Source organism: Emiliania huxleyi (genome assembly GCF_000372725.1).
Source record: "Emiliania huxleyi CCMP1516 unplaced genomic scaffold EMIHUscaffold_58, whole genome shotgun sequence".
Taxonomy (NCBI): Eukaryota; Haptophyta; order Isochrysidales; family Noelaerhabdaceae; genus Emiliania; species Emiliania huxleyi.
Genome location: NW_005197648.1, coordinates 122,017 through 144,058, shown reverse-complemented (window position 1 = coordinate 144,058; position 22,042 = coordinate 122,017). Strand labels below are relative to the sequence as shown.

Below are 22,042 nucleotides of genomic sequence, written 5' to 3'. Positions count from 1 at the left end.
GCGGGGGGAGGTGCGACCTCGGCAGCAAGCTCGACAGCGACAGGGCCCCCGCCGGCGATGAGGACGGAGGAGGCGCGGGCGAGGCGGGCGGCAGCCTCTTCCCACGAGCGGCGGCGCGAGGGCAGGTCCGGCTCGCGCGGCGACGCCTTGACGGGCGCTGCCGCGTACGACGACCCTGGAGGAGGGAGACAGACGGGAGTGAGGAGGGAGGCGCGAGGGGAGTGACGGGTGTGCGTGGTAGCTCTGTCTCACGCATCGCACACCCGCACCGAGGGAATGCGAGGGCTGCGGATACGGTGGTTGCAGCGCGAGGGCGGTGGAACCAGTGGACTATAGCTGAGCACGCGTCGTCTCCGGTGCCGGCGCCAACACTACGGGGATGTGTGTGTCGCATCTGGCAGCAGGAGAGCCGCATCCGAGCAGCAGGTAGTCAAAGGGAATCTGCGCCTCCTCGCCGTCGGCCGTGCGGAGGGTGATTTCGGTGGGGTGGACGGCAACCACCTCGCCCACCACCAGCTTATTCCGCCGCCGCGGCAGCGGCCCCGACAGACGACTCAGCCACGACGGCTGCACGAAGAGACGGAGCACGCCGGGCGTGTACTCAAAGTAGTCCTTGAAGTCAACGAGTGTGACATCGTAGCTGTCGCTGAGGGCGCGCTGCGCCCACAGGCCCGAGAAGGAGCCGCCAACCACCACCACCGACGGGCGAGACAGCAGGAGGTCACTGCTTGACCGCGTCACGCCCTTAAACAGCGAGGCAACTGTCTGGCTGAGAGAGAGGACGAGGAGGAGAGCGACGTCGACGACGGACAGCAGCGTGATGATCAGACCGCACGTGGCGTCGACCGAGCCCTTCCGAAGGATGCTGAAGGTGGACATGAACGACGGAGGCGCAGTTTCCGGAAGCGAGGGCTTCTCGGCCCGCCGACCAGTTGGCATCTGACGGGCGATTCGTATACGCCGTCGGCTCATCAAAAGAATTCGCGGTCTAGCGCGGTGCTTGTGCGTATCTTTCAATCTGGGGGGGGTTGTGCTTTTGAATAAGGCGACCACACACAACAAGAGAAAGTCCCTCTCACACAACATACTCATACAGTTGTTCGAAGCTATCTCTCAGAGAGAGATTTTGTGCTTGTCGAAACAATATACGGCACGCAAGACCCAACACACCTGGTGTACGCTCTCACGCCGGCAGCTCGGTCGACGTCGAGTCTCGCGTCTGCTCGGACGAGCGCCACTCGAAGCGCTGCTTGTCGCCGCAGCTCGCCCAAAAGGAGCGCCACAAGATCTTGAGCCTGCAGCCCGGCCGCTCCATCGCCGCGTGGATCCGGCCCTTGAGGTGCTCGAAGGCGTCCTCTCGCAGGCCGTAGCTCTGCGCCACCCGGCGCTGGCCGGCGGAGGCGGCAGAGTGGAACTCGACGAAGAGGTACGACACCTGCAGGGGCGGCCGAGGGACGGCTCGGGGAGGGATCGTCCGGCGTGGAGCTCGGCGGAGGCGTGCGAGACCGAGCAGAGGAGCTCCGGGTCCGCGACGAGCGGCTCGAGCGCCCAGTACTCGGAGCCCTCGATGTCGAGCTTGATTGCCACCACCGCCGAGGCGTTGAGCGAGCGCACGCGCGCGACGATGCCTCGCAGGTCGTAGCTCTGCCCAGAGATGGAGGTCGTCTCGCGCGCGACCGGCTTGTCGCCGACGTGCACGTCGCCCCACCGCAAGCCGCTCGCGGAGACGCCCCACACGTTGTCTGCGTACCGCACGACGCGGCGAGACTCGTCCGGCGCGGTGACGTTCCCGAGCGCAGCCTCGACGAAGCGCACGTCATACTTTTGCGCCCGGTGGTCCTGCTCCTGCCTTCGCAGCAGCGGCAGCAGCGCCGGAGCGGCCTCGAACGAGCGCACGCAGAAGGACGCCGGCTCCTTGAGCGGCTGCATCGCAGCATTCCGCTCCGCCTGCGAAAGCTGGCTCCAGTAGGAGGCATACTGCCGGCTCGGGCTGCGCAGCCCGCACGAGTGAAAGTGCCCCTTGATGAATGCGCGGACGGACTCGCCGGTGTTGGAGCCGCCGTCGAGAAAGACCCTCCCGCATCCGTCCAGCTCGAGCGCAGAGTAGTCGTCCGGCACTGCCCGGTGCGAGCCACGCAACCGACGCTTTCGCCAGCGGCCGTTCCTGCTGCCGCTGGTGTCGTTCACGAGCGCGAGCAGGACGGCGAGCAGCAGCATATTGCGGCTAGTAGTCTGTATCTTACCTTATATTTCCCCGCGGCCGGTTTTCCGTTTCGGGCGACGGCACACTCACCGAGCTCTCCGGCGGGGAATCATGTCGGCGAAGGCGGGCTCTGGCGTCTCGGTGATGCGCTCCGATCCCGACGCGTCGACCTCGACGGAGGTGGACGCGCACGAGGCGCAGTGGCGGGCCGGCGTCAACCGCCAAGCGCGTCCAGACGCCGCTTCGCAAAGACGGGCGGCGTCATTGGCTGCTGCAGCCAAGCGGCGGCGGATAAGGACATGAACAACATACCTGCGCAAGCCGTCGCCCGGGCGGCCGCAGGCGGTGCCATCTCAACCCACTCTCGGCACCGCTGCACGTGCGTGCTCCCTCTCCCACCCAACTCGGCTCCACTCTCGTCCACCCGCGCCCACCCCATCATCTGCTCTCAGGCTGATTGCGGCGTGTGTTGCGCAATGCCGAGCCACCAGACGCTGGCCAGAGCATGATTGTGATGCCTCTGTCTGGGCCGGGGGGGCGTTCGACAGCGCGCGAGGCTGCCCTTTGCGACGCTTGCGACCACTGCTGAGTTGCATGCAGTACAGAGTAGCAGTGGTGGGGAGGGCTTGCCCCCCCCCCCCCCCCGGGCAGAATGGTAAACTCGTGTCTACTCACCTCGTCGGCTCCATCGGCTGCCTCTCCTCGTGCGCCGGCTGCCTCTCCATCCAACCGCTTCTGCGTCCCCTTCTCTGCCCGGTGCTCGCGTGTCGCGATGTCGCTCTGCCGAGAGGGTCATCGCCGGCGTAGGCGGAGCGGCGGGCCCTTCGTTACAGAGACAACAAAGACATTTCACCCCTCGGGCTGTTGTTGCAGACAGAAAAACAAATTTGGCGCGCGTGCGCGCAAGGTATGCTAGTGTGCACTAATACGGCGGCAGCGCAAACTCAAAAAGAAATCAAGGGGCCCTGCCATACGTGTTTGGGCTCCTCCTTTGCTGTCCCATCTCCTCACCTCTTTCCCGCCTGGGCGGGGCAGTGGGCGGGCGCGCGGTGCGGCGTGGCGTGTGCGTGTGTGCGACTGCAACGAAGGACCGCTCGCAAGGGACAAAAACAAAACTTGGTATTGCTAAAAATATCTCTCCGCAAGGGACCAGTGGGTTTGTACTATTAACAACGAAGGCGCTCTCAAAAGAAATTCGACGCAGGCAAGTTAGTCAGGGCACGATCCCGGCGTGAACACGACGAACTGACGGATCCGCTCCTGACAGTGGCATGCACCGCGCTGCGGCGCGTGCCACTGTCTTTGTTTGAAATTAAAAGTCGAATCAGAGCGGCGTCGGCGTTGCCCTGAGTTTTCTCCCCCGGACCACTGCAATCATCGAGACCGTTCGAATCCTCGAGGACAAACGTGGCGCATGACACGCGATCACTAAGCCCCCCGCTGGGACGATCCCCCCCACGCCACCCAACACTTGGAAACCATGGTGGACGCCGCGGTGCTTGCAGCCGCCGAGTCGCACGACCAAGGGGCGGTGCTGGCCTGGCTCGACAGCGGTGGTTTTATCGACGCGACCTTTATTTGGCACGGCTTGCCCGACATGACACTGCTCGGTGTCGCCGCCGCCACTGGAGGCGCCGGCCTGGTCCAGTCGCTGCTCGAGCGACTGGACGGCAACACGGCATATTTTTGACACTGCAGTGCCTAGTGACACGACAGCGCCTCAGTCAACGGTATGGCAGGTGGAGTGCTCTCTACTGCCGCGGCGCCCCTGTCGGTTCGGAGGCGCCCGGCGGCCGCGCGCTTGGTGCCGACGTCGACCGGCTGCTCTCGCGGCGCCGAGGCGTGCCGCTTCGGTCACCTCACGCGCGCTGCGAGGCGTCTTTTGGCATGTGCGCGCTTGGCATAGATGCCAGGAAGCTCGCCTTGGCGGTGTAGGGGCGGCGGCGAGCTCCCGGTGGCAAATGCTCGCCTCACAGTCCAAGATGGCGGCTCACACGCCCAACCATGCTCTGGTGCGTCGATTGGGTCGCGTCTGCTGCCCGTGTCTCTGTCTTATCGGCACGACGACAACAAGCTACCCCTAACCCTAACCCTAACCCTAACCCTAACCCTAACCCTAACCCTAACCCTAACCCGAAGAACTCGGAGCATTCACCGAGAGCTCGCGTCAACGGACCGCTGGTTCCTCCATTCCGACCCGAAGCGGCCCGTTCTTAGGAGCTGCACAACGGCTTGAACTCTCTGACCCTAACCCTAACCCTAACCCTAACGCTAACCCTAACCCTAACCCTCGGCTGTGGGTCAGGCTGTGCTGTATAAGGCGCGCGAGGCTGGGTGCTTTGCTACCTTGCTTGTGTCTCCCGTGGCCGGGACGGTTGGTTGGATGGTGGGGGTGGGTCGGTCTGTGTGGGTGGGTTCGGTTCCTCGCCTCATCAGCCGGGCCGTGAGGTGGGTGGTGCTGGGGGTGGGTGGGTGGTTCCAAGCCTCAGCCGGACCGTGAGTGGGTGGGGTGAGTGGGTGGTTCCAAGCCTCAGCCGGGCCGTGAGGTGGGTGGGTGGGTGGGTGGCTCAAGAAGCTCGTGCACGTGAACGGAGGTGCAGAGGCACGTGGTCTGAGAAAAAATGAAACGCAGCTCGGCACTATCTACTCAAACAAAGTGAGGTACGGCGCCCACTTTAAGCGTTCCGTGCACACACAAGGTCTGTGTGCGTGCACCGCCAGCTTCTCAAGGCCATCGCGCGAAAAACGACGGAGGAGATGCATCCTAGCTGTCGCCACCGAAGGCGACTCGACGTCGCTGAGATCGGAGATCAAGCTCTGACAGGTCACACGTCGCTCCTTTGACGCCGACGTGACTCACCCGTGCAGAGCGCATCAGGGCACGGTCTCGACGCGCTCGGTACGACGCCTGCGCCCCGTCTCGGGTCAGGTGGCACGACGCTCATCGCGCCTGCCAGCGCTGCCGTGCTGGCTGCCACGACAAAGTCGAGCACGCTCTTCTATACGCTCGCCCAGCCTTCCTTTCACATAAACGCACAACTCCGGACCCAAGACGCACAAGCACAGACAGTCGAGAAGGGGGAAAGACAGCAACGACAGTCAGAAGTCAGCGCTGGGTCCCAGGAAGGCGAATGCGATGACGGCCTCTAGTGTGAGCTCTAGCTAGTGAGCTCATACGCACGCCGGCAGATCGCGACTATATACAGCTAGTTAAGAGCCGACCGACCCTCGCGTCCGGTGCTCACCGACGGCCGGGCGGGCCGCCCGCCCACGCGCCGCCTACGCGCAGCGCGTGCGCCGCAAACTCGCCCGCCGACAGCGCTGGCCAGTCTCCATCGGCCGTCGCGAGAGGCCTGCCCGGCTGTCGCCGCGGGGCCCCCACGAACACCACGCGTCGGATGCGGTGCCGCGCGAACTCGCGCGCAAAGTGCACGCCCCACGCCCGCCGCAGCGTCGTAGCGAAGTAGGACCGCGCCTCCTTCGCGCTACGCGCGCCGATCCGCCTCCAGTGCTGCTTGGATGCCGACTCCACCACACAGTCGAACAGCTGGTGCAGGTCGTCCGACGCCTCCGCGTAGGCCCCGACAACGAGGCTGCGCACGGTGCCAAACGAGCGCAGCACGGAGGAAACGGCGTCCCTCGAGCCGTTGTTCCATGCCTGCACGTGCGGCTTGGCATCGAGCGCCGCCGCCCGCGCCTCGTAGTCGCGCTGGACAAGGTTCGCCCTGTCGGCGACAGCGCCGCCCTGGCCATCGTCGCGCGCCCGAGCGCTCATGTAGTGAGGCCCGCCGCGGTGGATGGTCTTGCCCTCGAGGAGGTGCTCCGCCGGCGGCTGCTCGGGCCCGCGCTGCACTGTCGTGCCGCGCCACCGGACAGACGGATGCGCCTGGCCTCGTGTGCCCGTGCAGCGCGCCGTGCGGGACTCGCGCAGCTTGCAGTGCAGGCGCCCATCCGGCACGATGCCGTTCTTGCCGCGCGTGCCAGCGGTGCCGTTGAGTGTGACAGGCGGGATGACGGCGCTGAAGATCTCGCGCGGTTCCTCCTTGCCGCGCAGCCCCGCGTGCAGCGCATCACCGATCACGCGTGAGAAGATGTCGTCGTGGCAGTTGCCGTGGGCGCGGTCGTTGAGCGTCGCCAAGCCCAGCTGGACGCCAAAGGCATCGCAGACTCGAGGAGGGCCGCGGCCGGAGCAGGCGATGCTCTTGCCCACGAGCGCGCGCACGGCTGGGCTCTCCCGGCCGAGGTAGGTGCAGAAGATCTCGCGGAACTCGCGCGCCTCGCACCGGTTCTGAGCCGAGGGCCATGAGCTCACCCACGCGGACGAGAACGAGTCGACGGCCAGCCACGCCTCCCGCCGCGTGTCGCCGTGCGGCAGCCCGAGGATGCTGCGGCTGAGCTGGTTGCGCTTCCTTTCACACCCCATTACCTTGAGCACTTGAGCACTGGATAGGGCCGATTCCGCGTGGTACGGGACCCCTCGATCGTCTCGCCCTCCCTCACTGGTATGTTCATTGGGGGGGGTCATAACAAACACGGTACAGGATCGAGGTGCACGCTGCCGAAGCAGTGTCGTCCCCTCTCTCCCCAACGGCGATGGCGGTGTGACCGATCGAGCTACAAGAGGAACTTGTTCAGCAGGATCCGGGACAGGTCTGGTGCACTACCTCACTGGGCCTGAGATCACCGAGACAGCGCCCGTCACCGTCTCGGGTTTGCGTGGGGTCGAACCACTCCGGGATGGGCAAGCCCATCGATCTTCGTTTCGCATCTCCCCTGCACCTGCAGGGGATGGCGAGAGAGGGATGGGTGGAGCTGGGCCGGACGGGGGGAAGAGGGAAGGGGGGAGGCGGGGCGGGGAGGGGGGGGGGGGGGGGAGCTTGAGGCGGGGGAACCCCCGGGGGGGGGGGGGGGGGGGGGCCCAAAAGGGCAAAAACCCCCCCCAAAACACCCCTGGGAATTAAAACCCCCCCAAAAGCTCTTAGCCCCCCCGAAGGCGTTCTTACCCCCCAAAGCCGGGGGCCCCCCCCAAACCCCTTTTGTTAATTTGAAAAATTCCCTTTTGGCAAAAAGGGAGGGGGCTCTGACGGAGTGCGTGGCGGGAGAGGGCAGGGAGCGGGCGCGGGGGGAGGGGGGGGGGGGGGCTCACCCGTGCAAAAAGCATCAATTAATAATAGTAAGGAAGACATGTTGCCCGGCCGTTCAAGAAGTCCGTCTCGATTTTCGTTTTTTCCCCACAGACCACTCGGGCAACTTTTACGAAAGGCAAAGTTTTACTTGACCACTCGGGCAGATTCGATTGCATTTTACCACTCGGGCAAACTCGATGAAACGGGCGGACGGAAACGCGTTTGCGACGGCTCGCCGGAGAGCATGCATGGAGCGGCCGGTGCGCCGCCGCAGCTCACCGATGGAGCCTGCGTCGCGGCTCAATCCACTGACGTAGCAGCACTGCGACACACTCTCCAAGCACGGCCTCTGGCGTTGCGATTGCACAGAGAGCGAGCAATAGGCGCCAAAAGCACAGATCTGTGTGCAGTGGATTTCCATGTAGGTCGCGCCCAGCGAGCGGACAACCGCGGGTCTCGGATGCTCTCCCGGACGCGAGCCCACCGTGCGAGTGGCGGACCCGGAGGCGGCCGGCCCAGCTCACCCCCAGAGAGGCCATGGCCAGGGTCAGGCATAAAAGGGGGGGGGTGTTTTTCCGTCCGTTCGCCTTCACCTAGGTACTCGAGTAGGCAGCCTGGGAACGGTGGCGGTCAGAGGCAAAGCCTACGAGGGGTGGTGATACCACATGTCACGGCCACCGCCGGCTCGACCCCACGATAGCCTCCGAAGGCTGACTTTGAGGCACAACCATCGGACGATGTCGACGAGTTGGGTCGCTCTCGCGGTAGCCAGGTAGCCCTCCATACTAGTAGCACCAGCCATGGCCTCAGGGAGCGCGGGCGAGGGCGCTGGGAGCAACACGGACAAAAGACCATCAAAATTCATCATGTTCACACCACCCGTATTTGCAACTAGTCACTAATCCTCTCTGGGGGAGGGGAAGCAACCCCAGTTGCTTTTTTTCACCTTTTTTGAAGCGTGAACCGTGATGCGTGTTATGGCTTTTGCTGTTTCACACCGTCCCACACGTTTGAAGTTGTCCTCTCTCGTTCATCCCATGCCCCGATGGCCCCTGCCTCACCCCTCGCCCTCACATGCTCGGCGTCTTCACGTTGTCCCTTCCGCCCGCGGCGCGCGAGCGCTCGAGCCAGAGCGGCTCGTTGTCGAGGCCGTCGGCGTCGGCGTCGTCGAAGCAGATGGCCTTGGCGTAGTCGCGCAGGATGGAGCGGTCGTACTGCGGGAAGGCGGCGCAGAGCTGGTTCGCCTTGCGCGAGCGCAGCCGCGCGGTGAACGGCTTGATGCCGAGGTTGGCGCGCTGCTGCGCCCCGAACTGAGCGCAGAGGAGGAAGAAGGAGAAGGTGCCGAGGGGCGGCTCCATCCACTGCCAGGTCCAGATGCCGACCTCGAGGAGCGTGTCGGTGCCGCCCTCGTCCGGCAGCGGCGCCATCACGTAGTGCCGGTTGAAGCTCATCGCGAGCTCGAGGCTAAAGACGAGCGGGATGGATGCCCAGCCGGCCGCCTGCGCCGTGACCCAGCCGGCGTAGTACGGCGCTTTGAGGAGCGCCGACTCGCCGGTCCCGTACCGCGCGATCTCCACGATGCGCACGCCCGCCGCCTCATAGTCCACGTCGTCCACCCACATGATGTCACGGCGCAGCCGCTCGCGAGACGCGATCAGCGAGCCTCCCTGTGTTTTGGTCATGAGGAAGAGCATCTCGCCGCTGAGCTCCGAGATGTGCCGCGGCATCTCCCGCACCATCTCGCGCGTCGGCCCACCCTTTGAGCCGCCGTTGGCGCCAGCCGCCGTGCCGCTCGAGCAGGCGCGCGGCGCAGAGAGGAGCGGAGCGATCCGTTGCCGAGCGAGCAGCGTGGGAGGGAGCAGCGTGGGAGGCCGTGCGGCGGCCGAAAACCCCCATGGCCGCCTCGCCGAGCGAGGCAGTCTGCAGGCCATCTCTTTGCGTGCGTTGTGCCGACAAAGCCGTCCACAAGCAAAAGAAAAAAAGTATTATCCTAACGGTGTGGGGGCGCGGAGGGCTTGTTGGCGAGCCAAAATGGTGTTTTCCGAGGCGCTGCGCTAGGCTCAGAGCGAGTTCGCGCTGCGCTAGGCTCAGACGGCGAGTTCGCGCTGCGCTAGGCTCACAGATGCGAGTGCGCTGCGATAGAAGAAAAAAACAGCTTCGAAACGACAACCGAAGGGAGGACTGTGTAGTGTAATCATGTGTCAAGAATCACGTGCTGCTGCTGCTGCTGCTGCTGCTGCTGCTGCTGCTGCTGCTGCTGCTGCTGCTGCTGCTGCTGCGCGGCGAGCGCCGTCGCCGAGGCGGGCCTCGGCGGAGAGCGCGATTATGCGGCCTTTCCCGCGACCCGCACAAAGAAGAGGCGCCCTCCGTCAGCCTCGACCTGCCACCGGCTCGCGTCGACCGACCCGGCCGCGTGCCACACCTCCACAGCCCAGTGCGCCAGCCCGCAGAAGTTGCCCGTCGCCTCCTCGATGCCCCACCCCGTGGGCCACGCGGCCAAGGCGGTGCCGAGAGGCGGCGGCGGCGCCGCGGTCGCCTCGAGACGCGCCGCGACGGCGTCAAAGGCGATCCGCCTCGCGCCCGTCGCGGCCGCCTCGGCCAGCAGCGCCTCCCCGGCCAGCCGCGGGAGGTCGCCCTCCGTCTCGAACCAGCACGACGAGCGGCCGTCGGCGCACGCCTCGTCCCACGCCTTGAGCTGGCGGACAAAGGCCGCCAAGCTCTTGAGGTGTGCATACTTGCGCTCGGTGAGCGCGCTCGCCATCTTCAGCCGCGCGTCCTCCCACCGCCGGCTCGCCATGCCGGGCGCGCTGTTGACGTACCTGCGACGGAAGGCGGGGGGGGGGGGGGGGGGAGCTCAAGCGACACGCGTCGCGAGCCAGGAACACAGAGCCCCGCACGTGATCCGGTCGGCGTCGATCGCCTCGCCCAGCGCCCAGTCCGAGTCCTTCTCGACGCGCGAGAAGAGCGTGTAAATGAGGCCGAGGAACAGCTTCTCCATCGAGATGTGGTTGGCGACGTGCGCGATCATGAACTCGACGTCCTTGCTGTCGCCGAAGCTCCCCCCCTGGGTCTTGTGCGCGACCGTCGCGTACCCCGCGCGCAGAGGCACGCCCGTGCGCGTCGCGTGCCTAGATCGTCACTGCACCAAAGTCAGGGCGCGAGCACTCACGGTGACGAGCAAAGTCGGGCATCGAATTCACGGGGCTGCGAGTTTTGCCGATGCGGCCAAATGCAGTGTGCGCTCTCGAGTGCTAGTCGGAATGCACGGATCTGTATTCTTTATCTAAGGCTGCGTTCCCGGCGCGCTGGCCCGTCGCGCCCGACTCGTCCTTGCTGAAGCTGCGGTTGAGCGGCGCCTCCTCGTCCGTCGCGTCTCTGTCGAGCATGCGCCACCCGCTGAGGCCGCAGAAGTTGTGGCGGCGCGTGCAGCGGACGAGGGGGATGCCGAGGAGGATGACGTCGCAGCAGTGCACCGGCCAGTCGACCATCCCGACAGCGCGGCGGAGCAGCGAGCGCGCCAGCGCGCGCACGCTCGAGTTTGCGTCGGCGGCCTTTGCGAGGTCGGCGTAGACCTTGATCAGATCGTCGGTCGAAGCGGCGCCCTTGCAGCAGTACTCGTTGAGATAGCGGTCGAGCGCCTCGCACTTCTCCTCGAGGACGAGCTGCGTGTCCGAATTGCCGCCCCACTCTTCGAGCACGTACCGGATGTGCTGGATGTGGAAAGGGTTCGCGCGAGGCCCCGACCGTCGAGCAAGTCGAGGACGAGGCGGCGCACCTGCGGGCCGGAAGCGAGTGGCGTCGGCGCAAGCAAGGAGTGGGCTAGGGCACGCGAGGCTCCGCGGCGGCACCTCGGCATCGGCGTCCTTGGAGTCGATCGGGGAGACCAGCCCCGAGTGGCTCACCGAGCCGTCCCCGTCGACCTCGGGCGGGAGCTCATTCTGCGCCGGGGCGGGACCGCCCTCCTCCTCCTCCTCCTCGGCCGCGCCGGCGGCGCGCGCCGGCTTCTCGTGCACGGGCAGCCCAGGCAGCTCGGCGCGCTCCTCTGGCACGGCCTGCCGCCTTTGCTGCGACATCACGACGTCGGAGTAGTACCGGTTGGGGATGTGAAGGAACCAGCGGCCGCTGAGCCGCTCGCCGGAGGGGAGGTCGGGGCCGGAGTACCGCTCCCAGTCGGCGGATGCGGAGTAGAGAGCTCGCACATCATACACGTCTACGAAGTAGCTGTCGACGGTCGGCCGGTGCGGCGAGCCGCCCGGCGGGTCGCCGCGCACGAGGCCGGTCAGCGCGCCCTGCACCGATCGCCTATCCGCCGCGAAAGCGCGCCCACCGTCGTGGCGCGCGCCCGCCTTGCGCAGGATGATGAGGCCCAGCTCGCTCGCGTGCCGAGGCAGCTCGCGCGCCACCTTGAACATGTCGTTTGGTAACGTCGTGCAGCTGCCGGCGGACGAAAGCATGCCTCCCGACATCCTCCTGATGCGCATCACGGGGATGATCCGCGCGATCAGCATGCTCTCGACCTGCGACAGGCACTTGAGCCATGACGGGGCGACGCGGAGGTGCATGTCGTTGTGCCGCATAGCGTCTGCGGGCGGCCCGAGGTCGTCCGGCAGGACGGTGCGCACACCCGAGAAGAGCTGGCAGCGGCCGCGCGACTCGCGGCGCCGGTGCTTCCGGCAGTCGGTGCACACGTAGAGCAGGCGACGGAGGTGGCGCCAAGCCAGCTCATCAGGCGACGCGCGCCACACGCTGAGCGAAACGGGCGGCGTGCCTTCCGGCCGGAGCGGCGGCTCCACGGCCGGAGTGCACATTAACATCGGACGGCACGTGTCGCAGACGTGGCAGCGCCTGCGGCACTGGGCGGCGCAAGAGTGAGGGGGACGGGTGCACTCGCCGCACCGCCGCCGCACCGCTCAACGCGCACCGGACGCGGTGCAGCTGCTCGCCGGCCTCAAAGGCGACGCCCGCCTCGCGCACGCGCGGGTTGGAGTGGGCGGAGGCGTCGCCGAGCACGCGGTCGATGGCCTCGTCGCACACTTCAAAGCCGCCGCTGCCGAGGGGTGGAGGGAAGGGGACGGAGGAAATGGTCGGATGCGATGGTGGCGGCTGAGAGCGAGGGCTAGTGGCGGTGGCTATGGTGGCCTCTCCGCCCGGGGAGAAGAGCGCATCATGCAGGGCGTGGTGTGCTAGACGTGAGCGGCACATATGTGTGTGCCCGTCGCCGTCAGCGGCTCCGTCGGGGACGGCAGCCCGGCGGATGCCGTCGCCGCCGGCCGGCGTCGACGACCCGAAGACAGTGCGCAGCTCGCGGTCGCGGAGCGACAGCTGGCAGCCTGCCCACTGCGCTCCGAGTCGTTGCCGCAGCACGCGGAGGTTGCCGACGTACGAGAGCAGAGTGGCGTCGGTGTGCGTCACCTTGTAGCGCGAGACGGCGACTACGCAACCGAGGGAAAGGGGGGGGGGGGGGTGAGCAAGCACCGCCGGCGTGCAGCGAAACGGGGCGAGCGTGCGCGACCCTGACGCTCGGCGCGAGGCGGCGTCTCCTCTCCGCCCTCCATCAGGTAGAGCGCGGCGGCCCACGAGCGGAGAGAGGCCTCATCGAGCCGGTCGGAAGCGACCGAGCTCGTCACCACCCCGGTCGCCTGCGCGTGCTCGTACGCGTCTCGTGCGACCTGCCTCGCGGCCAGTCCAAAGAAGTCCCTCGTCGTCGCGCCGGCGGCCGCCGCCGCCGGCAGTGGAGGCGGGTCGACGTGCGGCTGCGGCTGCGGCGGCTGCGGCGGCGGCGGCGGCAACCCCGCAGCGGAAGCGGCCGGCCCGGTCGGCGGTGGCGGAGGGAAAACGGTAGCGACTCCGCCCGGCGGCAGCGGCACCACCGCATCCGCGCCACCACCGTCGGCGAATTGCTGACGGCAGCGCTCCAAGACGGGAGAGCCACCGGGCCGGCCTCCAACGCCGAGCGGGCGCGGAGGAGTGTTGCCGACGTCCGAGAGCGCAGTGCGTCGTCGCGGCGATCCTCCGCCGCCACCTCCGCCGCAGGCGTGCGGCCCGCTCGACTGTGACATGAAGCAAATCTTGCCCAGACACAATGATGCTGCCTCGCCTGCTGCTTTCGCCGAGTCACGCCGTGGGTTTGATAATTCTTTTTTAGCTATTTCTTTTTGGCCGTGACACTGGTGGTAGAGCGACCAGCATGGCAGCCTCCAGCGACCTGCAGGCTCTGCAGCTTGAGAATCGGAACCTGCAGCAAAAGCTCGACTGGAAGCAGCTCAAGATCAACGAGCTCGAGACGAAAGTTCGCGATCTCCGCGGCGGCGGCCTCGCCGCCGAACTCGAGCGCCTCGAGCGGTCGCTCTGCCGGCTCTCGTTGCAGATGGAGCACATGCAGCTCGTCATAAAAAAACCGGAGTGGTCGTTTCACACCTTTGCGATGCCGGAGAAGACCGCCTCCTCGGCGCACACCATCTTTGTCCGACCGCCCAGCGGGAACAGGCTCGAGGTCACAATCCCGCCGGGCAAGCTGCCGGGCGACATCTTCACCGTGATGCTCAAGGACGAGGACGCGTTCCCGCCGGACTGGCCGTGGTTCGCGGCGCCGCCCGCGGCGCCCGCGCACTCCGCGCCGCCGCCGTGGGCGGAGGAGCAGCCGGTGGCGCAGGAGGGCGAGGACGGGGAGGAGGGCGCAGACGAGGAAGACGCAGACGAGGCGGCCCTCCGGAAGAAAGCCAAGGCAAAGGCCGATGTCGAGCGGCGCAAGGTGCAGCGGCACGCCGCGGCCGCGGCGGCAGGCCGCGTGCCCGGCCAGCATGGCAACCCACACTGCCGCGCGCGGCCGGCAGAGCCGGAGGGAGGCGCGGCAGGAGGTCCCTCCTCCTCGCGCATGGCTGCGGAGTGAGTCCCGAAGGTGTGCGCTGAGAGGTGTGCAGTGGTGCACCGGAGGTGAGGACGGGAGGGAGGGCTGCGAGCCACTCTTGTGTGTGTGCGGCGCCACGCCTCACGAGGTCTCCGTTTTTATTCATTTATTTACCACGCGCACGCCGTCCCCCTCACTCACAGAGATCAGAGTGGGTCGCGACACACCACACGGCCCTGCGTGGCCGCGGGAAGGGTGTTGGTTGAGACGCGGGGCGACCGCGGACTGGGTGGGCGGGGCGAGGGCGGAGGGGCGGAGCAGCGACGCGCGCGCGACGGAGGGGCGGAGCAGCGACCGCTGGCGCGGTCGCTGCTCCGTCTGTGCCAGAGACACGCGCTCTGCCCCTCCACAGAGCGCGCGTGAGGCAAGGTGGGGGCAAGCGTGGCGGCGCGGGGACGCGCGGCGGCGGTGCGCGGTGAGGCGGCCGGGCGAGGGCGCGGCGGGCGACGGGGCAAGGGAGCAGCCGGGCGAGGAGAGGTAGGAGGTGCTCGCCGGCGAGCGCTCCCGCGCCTGCGAAGGGGCAAGGCCTGAGGGCGGGCGGGCGGGCGGGCGGGCGGGCGCGGGTGGGGGGGATACACGCTGCGCCGCCAAAGGGACCAGCGACACTGGCCGCGGCTCGTCGCCACGCGCCGGCTCGGAAGAGGGGCTGTCGGCGGCGAAGCAGAGTGGCACGCCTCGCCGCTCGAGCCGCCGACAGCCCCCCTCCTCGACGTGACGGCCGCTCCCGGAGCCGGCCGGTGCGCGCCCGACCCACGCCCCCTCTCGCACCCCTCCGACCCCCCCTGCGCGGCGCACCCGTCCGCTGTGCGCCGGCTCGAGCGCCTATTGCCAAATCGCGACGTTTGAGCGCAGCGCACGCATCCTCTGGGCGCCTGAGCGCGGCGGAATCTTGCCAGAATGTGGCCGCAGGAAGAGCCTCCGGCGGGCCTCCGGCGGACGCCTGGCGGCGTGGCGCTGACGCGCCGGCCTGCGGCCCAAAGCCCGAACGAGCGGTCAAGTTAACTTGACGCGCCGAATCCCTTGGTTGGCCCTCGCAGCTGTGATACAAAAGTGGGGACGCGCCTGGCGGCGCGCCCCCAAAAATCCAATTGCGCGGTCTGTTTTCTTTCTTTCTTTTTCCATCTGCGTTGTGTTGAAGAGTTCATGCATGAAACTCAATAGTGCATCCGCGAAGAGCGAGGGTGCGCACGAGCGCACCCTCGTGCCTCGAGGATTGGCCAACGTGCAACGTCGCTCGTCGGATCGGGCACACAAACTTGGTTCGGCGCATAGCTGGCGAGTGTGCCGTGACGGTGTGCGAGCACGAGTGTCGCGACCTCTGGGCCACCTGGGTCCTGGCTCAGCAAGCAGCTGCACCCCAAGGCGCAAGGGTGGCCAAGCCGATCCGACTGCTCTGGGAGCACGTGGTGTTTTGTCACGTGGTGTGAGAGAGAGACATCGCCAACCCGCGTTTCTTTTTTAGTGTTTTAGACATTTCGAGCAAACTTTTCAGTGTGTGCTCTTACTGAGCCCTGGTCTGACCGCCTGACAGCAAACCCCGGACAGCGCCTGACAGTGCCCGACAGCCTGACAACGCCGACAGCACTTTCTCCGACAGTCTGACAGCACACGTATCTGACAGCCTGACAGCAGAGTCTGACAGTCGAGGTGCTCCGTCGCTGTCAGGCCCTAACGTGACAGCCTGACAGCTGCCCGACAGCCCGACAGCACACAGTGCCACAGTGGCCTGACAGCAGCGCTGACAGCCCGACAGCAGCACAGACCGTACACAGTCAGACCCCGTAGAGCCTCTTTCTTGTGCCCCATGAGGGTATAACAAAACTATTACATGCAAAGACATGTGAGTGTGGTCCATGTAGTCATGGGATGGTCATGGGTCTCTCTCTCAACCCTTCCGTCCCACACCTCTGCGCGTCTGCGGGGACCCCTCTCTAGCACCGGCGGCTGTGCTACTACAAATGAAGCTACCAGCTAGCCTTCTGGGGCCCTACAGTCATATGCCTACGGCGTCTGGGTGGGGGTGGCCGCCGCCGTCTGTGCCGCCGCCGCCGCCTGCGCCTGCGCCGCCATATGCGCTCCCCAGGCGGCCGCCGCCGCCGGCGTGATCACGCCGTGTAGGAGGAGAGGCTGAGAGTATGTGTAGTAGAGTCCTGCTGGTCTCCTCTTGATAGTGTCATAAGTGTGGCTGGTGTGTGTCAGAGCCTGACAGCACCCCGACAGCACCACCTGACAGCACCTGACAGCAACAGCCCAACGTCTGACAGCAGCAGCAGCCTGACAGCTCTGACAGCTCCGACAGCGTCTGACAGCAACACCCGACAGCTCCGACAGCACCCGACAGCTACAGAGCACCTCGACTGTCAGACACGCACCCGACAGCACCCGACAGCACTGACAGCACCTGACAGCTGGTCTGACAGAGGCACCTGACAATGTGCCTGACAGCTGCCCGACAGCCCGACAGATCACATGACAGCACCTGACAGCCTGACAGCCAGGGCTCAGTGCTCTTACGTATTTTCAGTGACAGTGTAATTTTAGCTTACTGGGAGGAAAGGGAGAGGGAGGCGCGCTTTCTATAAAGCCCTTGGGGGCCCACCAGCACCACTCAGCGCAGTCGGAGAAGCCGGTGTGAATGAATCTTCGGAGAGGAGGTGGGGCAGTCATCACTGCCGCGCTCACTGCACACTGGGTTCGAGAGATTGTGCGAGAGATTGTGGGTTGAGAGAGCTTGCGTCTCTCTCTCTCAGTGTTGTGTGTACTTTTAGCTTTACTTACTGGAGACAAGATCTCTTACTGGCTCTCTCTCTGGGTGGCGGGGGAGGCACTCACTTCCGCGCACTAAGTTAGTGCGCCTAAGACGGACTTCATGAACGGCCGAGCAATATTTCTTCATTAATACTATTAATTGATGCTTTTTGCGCGGCTGAGCCCCCCCCCCCCCCTTCCCCGCGCCCATTCCCTGCCCTCTCTCCCGCCACGCACTCCGTCAGAGCCCTCTCCCCTCTCTTGCACAACAGGAATTTTGACAATTAATCAGACGCATCAGACAATGGGGTGCCCATTCCGGAGTCTGTGGTTCGACTCCACACAAACCCGAGACGGTGATGGGAGGCGTCTCGGTGATCTCAGACCCAGTGAGGCAGTGCATCAGACTAATTACCCGGATCCTGCTGAACAAGTTCCTCTTGTAGCTCGATCGGTCACACCGCCATCGCCGTCGGGGAGAGGGGGGACGACACTGCTTTGGCAGCGTGCACCTCGATCCTGCACCGTGTTTGTTATGACCCCCCCCCAATGAACAAGCCAGTGAGACGATCGAGGGGTCCCGTACCATGCGGAATCGACCCTATCCAGTGCTCAAGTGCCGGCCGGCCGGAGGTACTCACTTCCGCGCACTAAGTTAGTGCGCGTAGTGTCCCGGCCTCCGACCACGACTCCCGGGAGCACTTCACCACTTGACCCGCCTCGCGCGCACCAACTAGCCCTCGTCCAGCTCACAGACTAACTTGCGTCGACTTAGTTCCCCGCAGGGCCCGGGACAACTCACTCACTACATCATCTGTGCTCTTCACACGAGTTAGAGGAGAGAGAGAGAGAGAGAGAGAGAGAGAGAGAGAGAGAGAGAGAGAGAGAGAGAGAGAGAGAGAGAGAGAGAGAGAGAGAGAGAGAGAGAGAGAGAGAGAGAGAGAGAGAGAGAGAGAGTGTGTGTGTGTGCGAGTTAGTGACGCCTCCTGTCCCGGAGGAGGACTGCTGATTTTTTGGCTGGTAGGTTCTTGGACGCTTGAGATGTTTCTTTCTTTAGTGTCTGTAGCTCATACGAACAGCGGGGCCGCGTTTTTCTTCCTTTTGCGGGCCGGTCGCCGGTACCAAGCTTGCGGCCTACACAGTCGTACCAAGCACGAACGCGGCTCGCCAGCTCGGCTAATTACCTTAACACGCGGCGTGGCGGCAGGACGTCGGGACCGCGATCAGGATGTCCTCCTCCGCCGAGGACGCAAAGACGCTCGGCAACAGGGCCTTCGCCAAGGGCAAGTACGCTGCGGCCGTCGAGGCGTACACCGAGGCCATCAGCCTGAGTCCTCGGCCAGTCTACTACACGAATCGCGCCAACGCCCACATGAAGCGCGGCGCGTGGCGCGCGGCGGCGGACGACTGCGCGTCAGCATTGGCGCTGGGCAGCGTGGCGACGCGCGAGCGGATCAAGGCGCACTACTTCCTCGGCCGAGCGCACGTCGAGCTCGGGGAGTGGCAGTCGGGGATCGAGGCGCTGGCGACCGCTCACGCGCTGTGCAAAGAGGAGACCGTCCCCTTCAAGGACGACATCCGCTCCGCTCTGCTCGGCGCTCGGAAGCGCGCCTGGGAGGCTGCGGCGCCCGCCGGCGGGCGCGCCATCAAGGCGCTCCGCCGCGAGCTGCCGTCGCTGGGGCAGTCCCTCGGCAGCGAGGAGGAGCGGGCGGCGGTGGTCGAGACGGCCACGCGCGCGGTGGGCTGGCTCGAGGAGACGCACGGCCTCCCGCGGCAGAGCCTGCCCGACTACCTCACCTGCCAGATCTGCATGGACTTGCTGCTCGACCCCGTCATCACGCCGTGCGGTGCACGCGCAGCGAGCCGCCGTCTCCCGACCAAGCAAAGGCCACGCCCGCGACGCGTCCACCCCGCCGCCCCGCAGGCATCACCTACGACCGCGCCTGCCTGCAGCGCCACCTCGAGGCGCGCGGGTCCTCTGGCGGCGAAGCCTAGATGCGGACAGACAACAGGTACGCGAGCAGCTGCTCACGGCAAGCTTCTCGACAGCGTTCAAGACGTATCGCAGCGCGTGTGTTCCTGCCGCGCGGCGAACGCAGCCGACTCACCGCCGTAGGCTGCGACCCCGTCTCGGGCAAGCCCCTCTCGATGAGCTCCGTCGTCCCGAATCTCGCGCTGAGAGAGGCGACGCCGCCGCCCGCACCGCCGCCGCCCGTACCGCCGCCGCCACCGGCCCGCGCACACGTCCGCACCGCCCGCAGGTGCTCGACCGTTTTCTCGAGGAGCGGCCATGGGCGTATCAGTGCATGGAGTGCTGACACGCCCCTAGGTCTATGACACTGCTATGAGCTATGACAGAGCAGACACGACTCACGAGCGCAGCCGCAGGCGCCAGGCGGCAGGCGGAGGGCCCGCCGGAGGCGCGTCGTTCTCGGGTTCTCGATTATTTTGGGTAGAATCGGCTAATATCGAGTCCCTTCGTCGCGAGCGACTCGCGCTGAGACCCGACGCCGCGCCCGCGCTCTCTCTCTCGGAACGTCTCGAACGAGACGCGCTCGCCATGGCCAATCACCACACTCCGCTCTCTCGCGCGCGCTAACATCCGAGCATCGGCCCGTGTGTCACGCGTCGCACGCTATGGCACAAGCACAGTGCCCTGCGGGAGATCGAATCATACCCGCTGGACGGCGAGGCCCATGCAGGCCAGCAGCCTAGTAGCTGTCGTCGGGAGAGAGCGCGCCATTGTCACCGAGGAAGGCAGCGGCGAGCGCCGGCGTGTCCGAGCATACGTACTTGTCGTCGCCGATGCCCTCCTCCACCATCCAGTCGGGCGCGAGGAAGCAGGTCATATCAACGTCATCCACGGGCTCCGCGCACGTGAACCAGTTCTGGAGCTCCGAAGCGACCTCGTCAACCTTGGGCTGTTCGAACGGCATCGCGATCGCCTGCTTCTCCGGCTTCTGAAGCCGGCGGCAGGAGGCGGAGGACGAGTAGTCGACCACCGGCTTTGAGCCAATCGTGACTCCCAGCGCGAGGAGAGCCACCGTCATGGTTCCTATTGCAAATGGCGCTGAGCGCTGCCTGCCGAGACTGGCCGAGATGACAATCAGAGAGGAAGAAGAGAAACCTCCGCGTCGCGCACGGGATGTTCGTTCCCAGCCAGCCAGCAGCAGCAGCAGCTCATACACTGAAAAAGAACCCCATTGACTGAAAAAGAACCCGATTCACCCGTGGTGTATGTCGCCCGCGCGCCGCGCGGTCCTAGCCCGCTCGCTGGCCGTCCTCACCTTGCCTCAGGGCCTTCTCCCTCGTGCGCGAGCAGCCGAGTTCACGACGACGGCCGGCGGCGCGAGGCGGAGCAGCGGCGACGGCGACCCTCACCGGCTCGCGGTGCCGGGACTGGCGCCCGGCTCGCGCCGCCTGTACCTCTGTCGCCATGGCGAGACGGACTGGAACGTCGCCGGGCGCGTTCAGGGCATGACGGACATTCCTCTGAACCCAAACGGCCGCAGTCAGGCGGCGGCGCTCGCGGCGATCCTGGCCGACGTCCCGATCGGCCTGGTGGCATCGTCCGCGCTCGGACGAGCGTCTTCGACGGCGGACGCGGTCGCCGCGCTGCACCCGGGAGCGAGGCGGCTGGTCGACGCGAGCTTCAACGAGATGAACTTTGGCTCGCTCGAGGGAGAGGAGCTGCGCGGCGGCTCGCCGCGCCGCGAGGAGTATGAGGCGCGGCTGGCCGAGTGGGAGGCGGGCCGCACGAGCGTGCGCCTGCCAGGCGGCGGCGAGTCGCCGGAGGAGGTTGCGGCGCGCGCGCTGAAGGGGCTGCGAGAGCTGGGAGCGCTGCCGCCCCTCGCCGCCGCCGCTGGAGGTGCGGGTGTGCCGTCGTGCCCGAGGCACGTCTGCCTCGTGGCACACGGGCGCTTCAACAAGATCTTGCTCGCGGCGCTGCGGGGAGACGTCTCGCGTGCCTCGCAAGTGGCGCAGGGCAACACGGCAGTCAATATTGTAGACATCGACGAGGGCGGTGCCTGCACCGTCGTCGCGGTCAACTTGCTGGACCATCTGCGGGCCGCGGCCCAGCCGCCTGCTTGACCGCTTGTGGCGCTTGAAAGTACAATCATGTATGAGAGAGTGTTTCGTCGTCCGCGCACGGGGTATGCTGACAAACTAGAGTCAGACCGCGCACCGCGTCACGGTGACCGGATCTCGACCCGCGGCGCACACACACACACAGCTCCCAAGAGAGAACAAACGGGCGGGATGCTCTCTCACAACCATGTGCTCACAGCGAGCCCTCTGACACGGATGTGCCACGTACTGCATGAGCACATGTGTACCGCGTGTGAGGTCAGAGCTCACTCTTGTCGGCTACCAAGGCTGCCCTGGCCGCGGCGAGCGCGCGGTCGGAGGCCCTCCTCCTCCCCTCCAGCTCGGCGAGCAGCTGCCGCAGCATCAGCTTCTCGCTGGCGCGCGTCACCACCGCCAGCCGACGGCGCGAGCCAAGCTCGAGATGGCCGCGGCTTCTTTGAGCAGCGCCAGCCGCCAGCGGCGCCCCGAGCCGCGCTGCGTCGCTCGCGCCGAGGAGGGCGGCGTCCTCCAGGCCGGTGGAGAGGGCCTCCCGCTCCTACCCCTCGGTGCAACCTCGGGTGAGCTGGGGTGGTGGGGAGGGCGCCCCGCTCCTACGCGTGAATGCACCCAACGCCTATGCGTGTGAAGGCACGGGCTGCTGGTGCAGGGGGATACGGCGTGCGCACAGTCGAGTACACTCGGATGATGCGCGTCGCAGCGCTCGAGTGCATGGACCCGCGTCGCATGGAGACCGCTTCTCATTCCGCATCTAGCCTCCCGCTCCTCGAGCAGGGGCCTCAGCCGGCGCGCGAGCATCTCCTGCCAGCGCAGCTCGTTCCCTTGCGAGATGGGCGACCCCTCGAACGCCCTCGCGTAGCCGCGCCCCTTGTCGCCCGTCTGCTCGGAGCCTAGGCAAGGCCCGAGAAGGCTCAAGGAGAGCCGGCGGACAAGCCTCTTCCTCCCGCTGGCGGAGGAGCCGGCGAGCTCGTC

General features: G+C 66.3%; 5 protein-coding genes across 5 annotated transcripts; 3 read left to right on the top strand and 2 right to left on the bottom strand.

Moving 5' to 3' along the window:
* Positions 1–8,285: 8,285 nt before the first annotated feature.
* On the bottom strand, positions 8,286–9,079 carry EMIHUDRAFT_357361 (hypothetical protein). Its single transcript, XM_005764732.1, has one exon. It carries the CDS (start codon positions 9,066–9,068, stop codon positions 8,400–8,402), a length of 669 nt encoding a protein of 222 aa, XP_005764789.1. The 5' UTR covers positions 9,069–9,079; the 3' UTR covers positions 8,286–8,399.
* A 721-nt stretch (positions 9,080–9,800) lies between these two features.
* EMIHUDRAFT_357351 (hypothetical protein) lies at positions 9,801–15,278 on the top strand (the record flags this gene model as incomplete). The annotated part of the gene is made up of 7 exons (XM_005764731.1): positions 9,801–10,054; positions 14,657–14,713; positions 14,762–14,799; positions 14,830–14,901; positions 14,934–15,033; positions 15,089–15,135; positions 15,248–15,278. Coding segments are annotated over 6 exons (568 nt in total), but the record flags the coding sequence as incomplete, so codon positions are not given.
* A 2,934-nt stretch (positions 15,279–18,212) lies between these two features.
* On the top strand, positions 18,213–19,454 carry EMIHUDRAFT_422129 (hypothetical protein; the record flags this gene model as incomplete). The annotated part of the gene is made up of 5 exons (XM_005764730.1): positions 18,213–18,698; positions 18,762–18,831; positions 18,909–18,965; positions 19,101–19,168; positions 19,246–19,454. 5 exons carry the CDS (start codon positions 18,213–18,215, stop codon positions 19,300–19,302), a joined length of 738 nt encoding a protein of 245 aa, XP_005764787.1. The 3' UTR covers positions 19,303–19,454.
* Positions 19,455–19,695: 241 nt separating this feature from the next.
* EMIHUDRAFT_213568 (hypothetical protein) lies at positions 19,696–20,034 on the bottom strand (the record flags this gene model as incomplete). The annotated part of the gene is made up of 1 exon (XM_005764729.1): positions 19,696–20,034. One exon carries the CDS (start codon positions 20,032–20,034, stop codon positions 19,696–19,698), a length of 339 nt encoding a protein of 112 aa, XP_005764786.1.
* Positions 20,035–20,221: 187 nt separating this feature from the next.
* On the top strand, positions 20,222–21,076 carry EMIHUDRAFT_213567 (hypothetical protein; the record flags this gene model as incomplete). Its single annotated transcript, XM_005764728.1, has 1 exon — positions 20,222–21,076. The coding sequence occupies one exon, from the start codon at positions 20,222–20,224 to the stop codon at positions 21,074–21,076; it is 855 nt and encodes a 284-aa protein (XP_005764785.1).
* Between the last annotated feature and the right edge of the window lie 966 nt (positions 21,077–22,042).

Coding starts and splice junctions, on each gene's coding strand:
- EMIHUDRAFT_357361 (XM_005764732.1), bottom strand. CDS start 9,068: ATGGTGCGGGAGATGCCGCGGCACATCTCGGAGCTCAGCGGCGAGATG.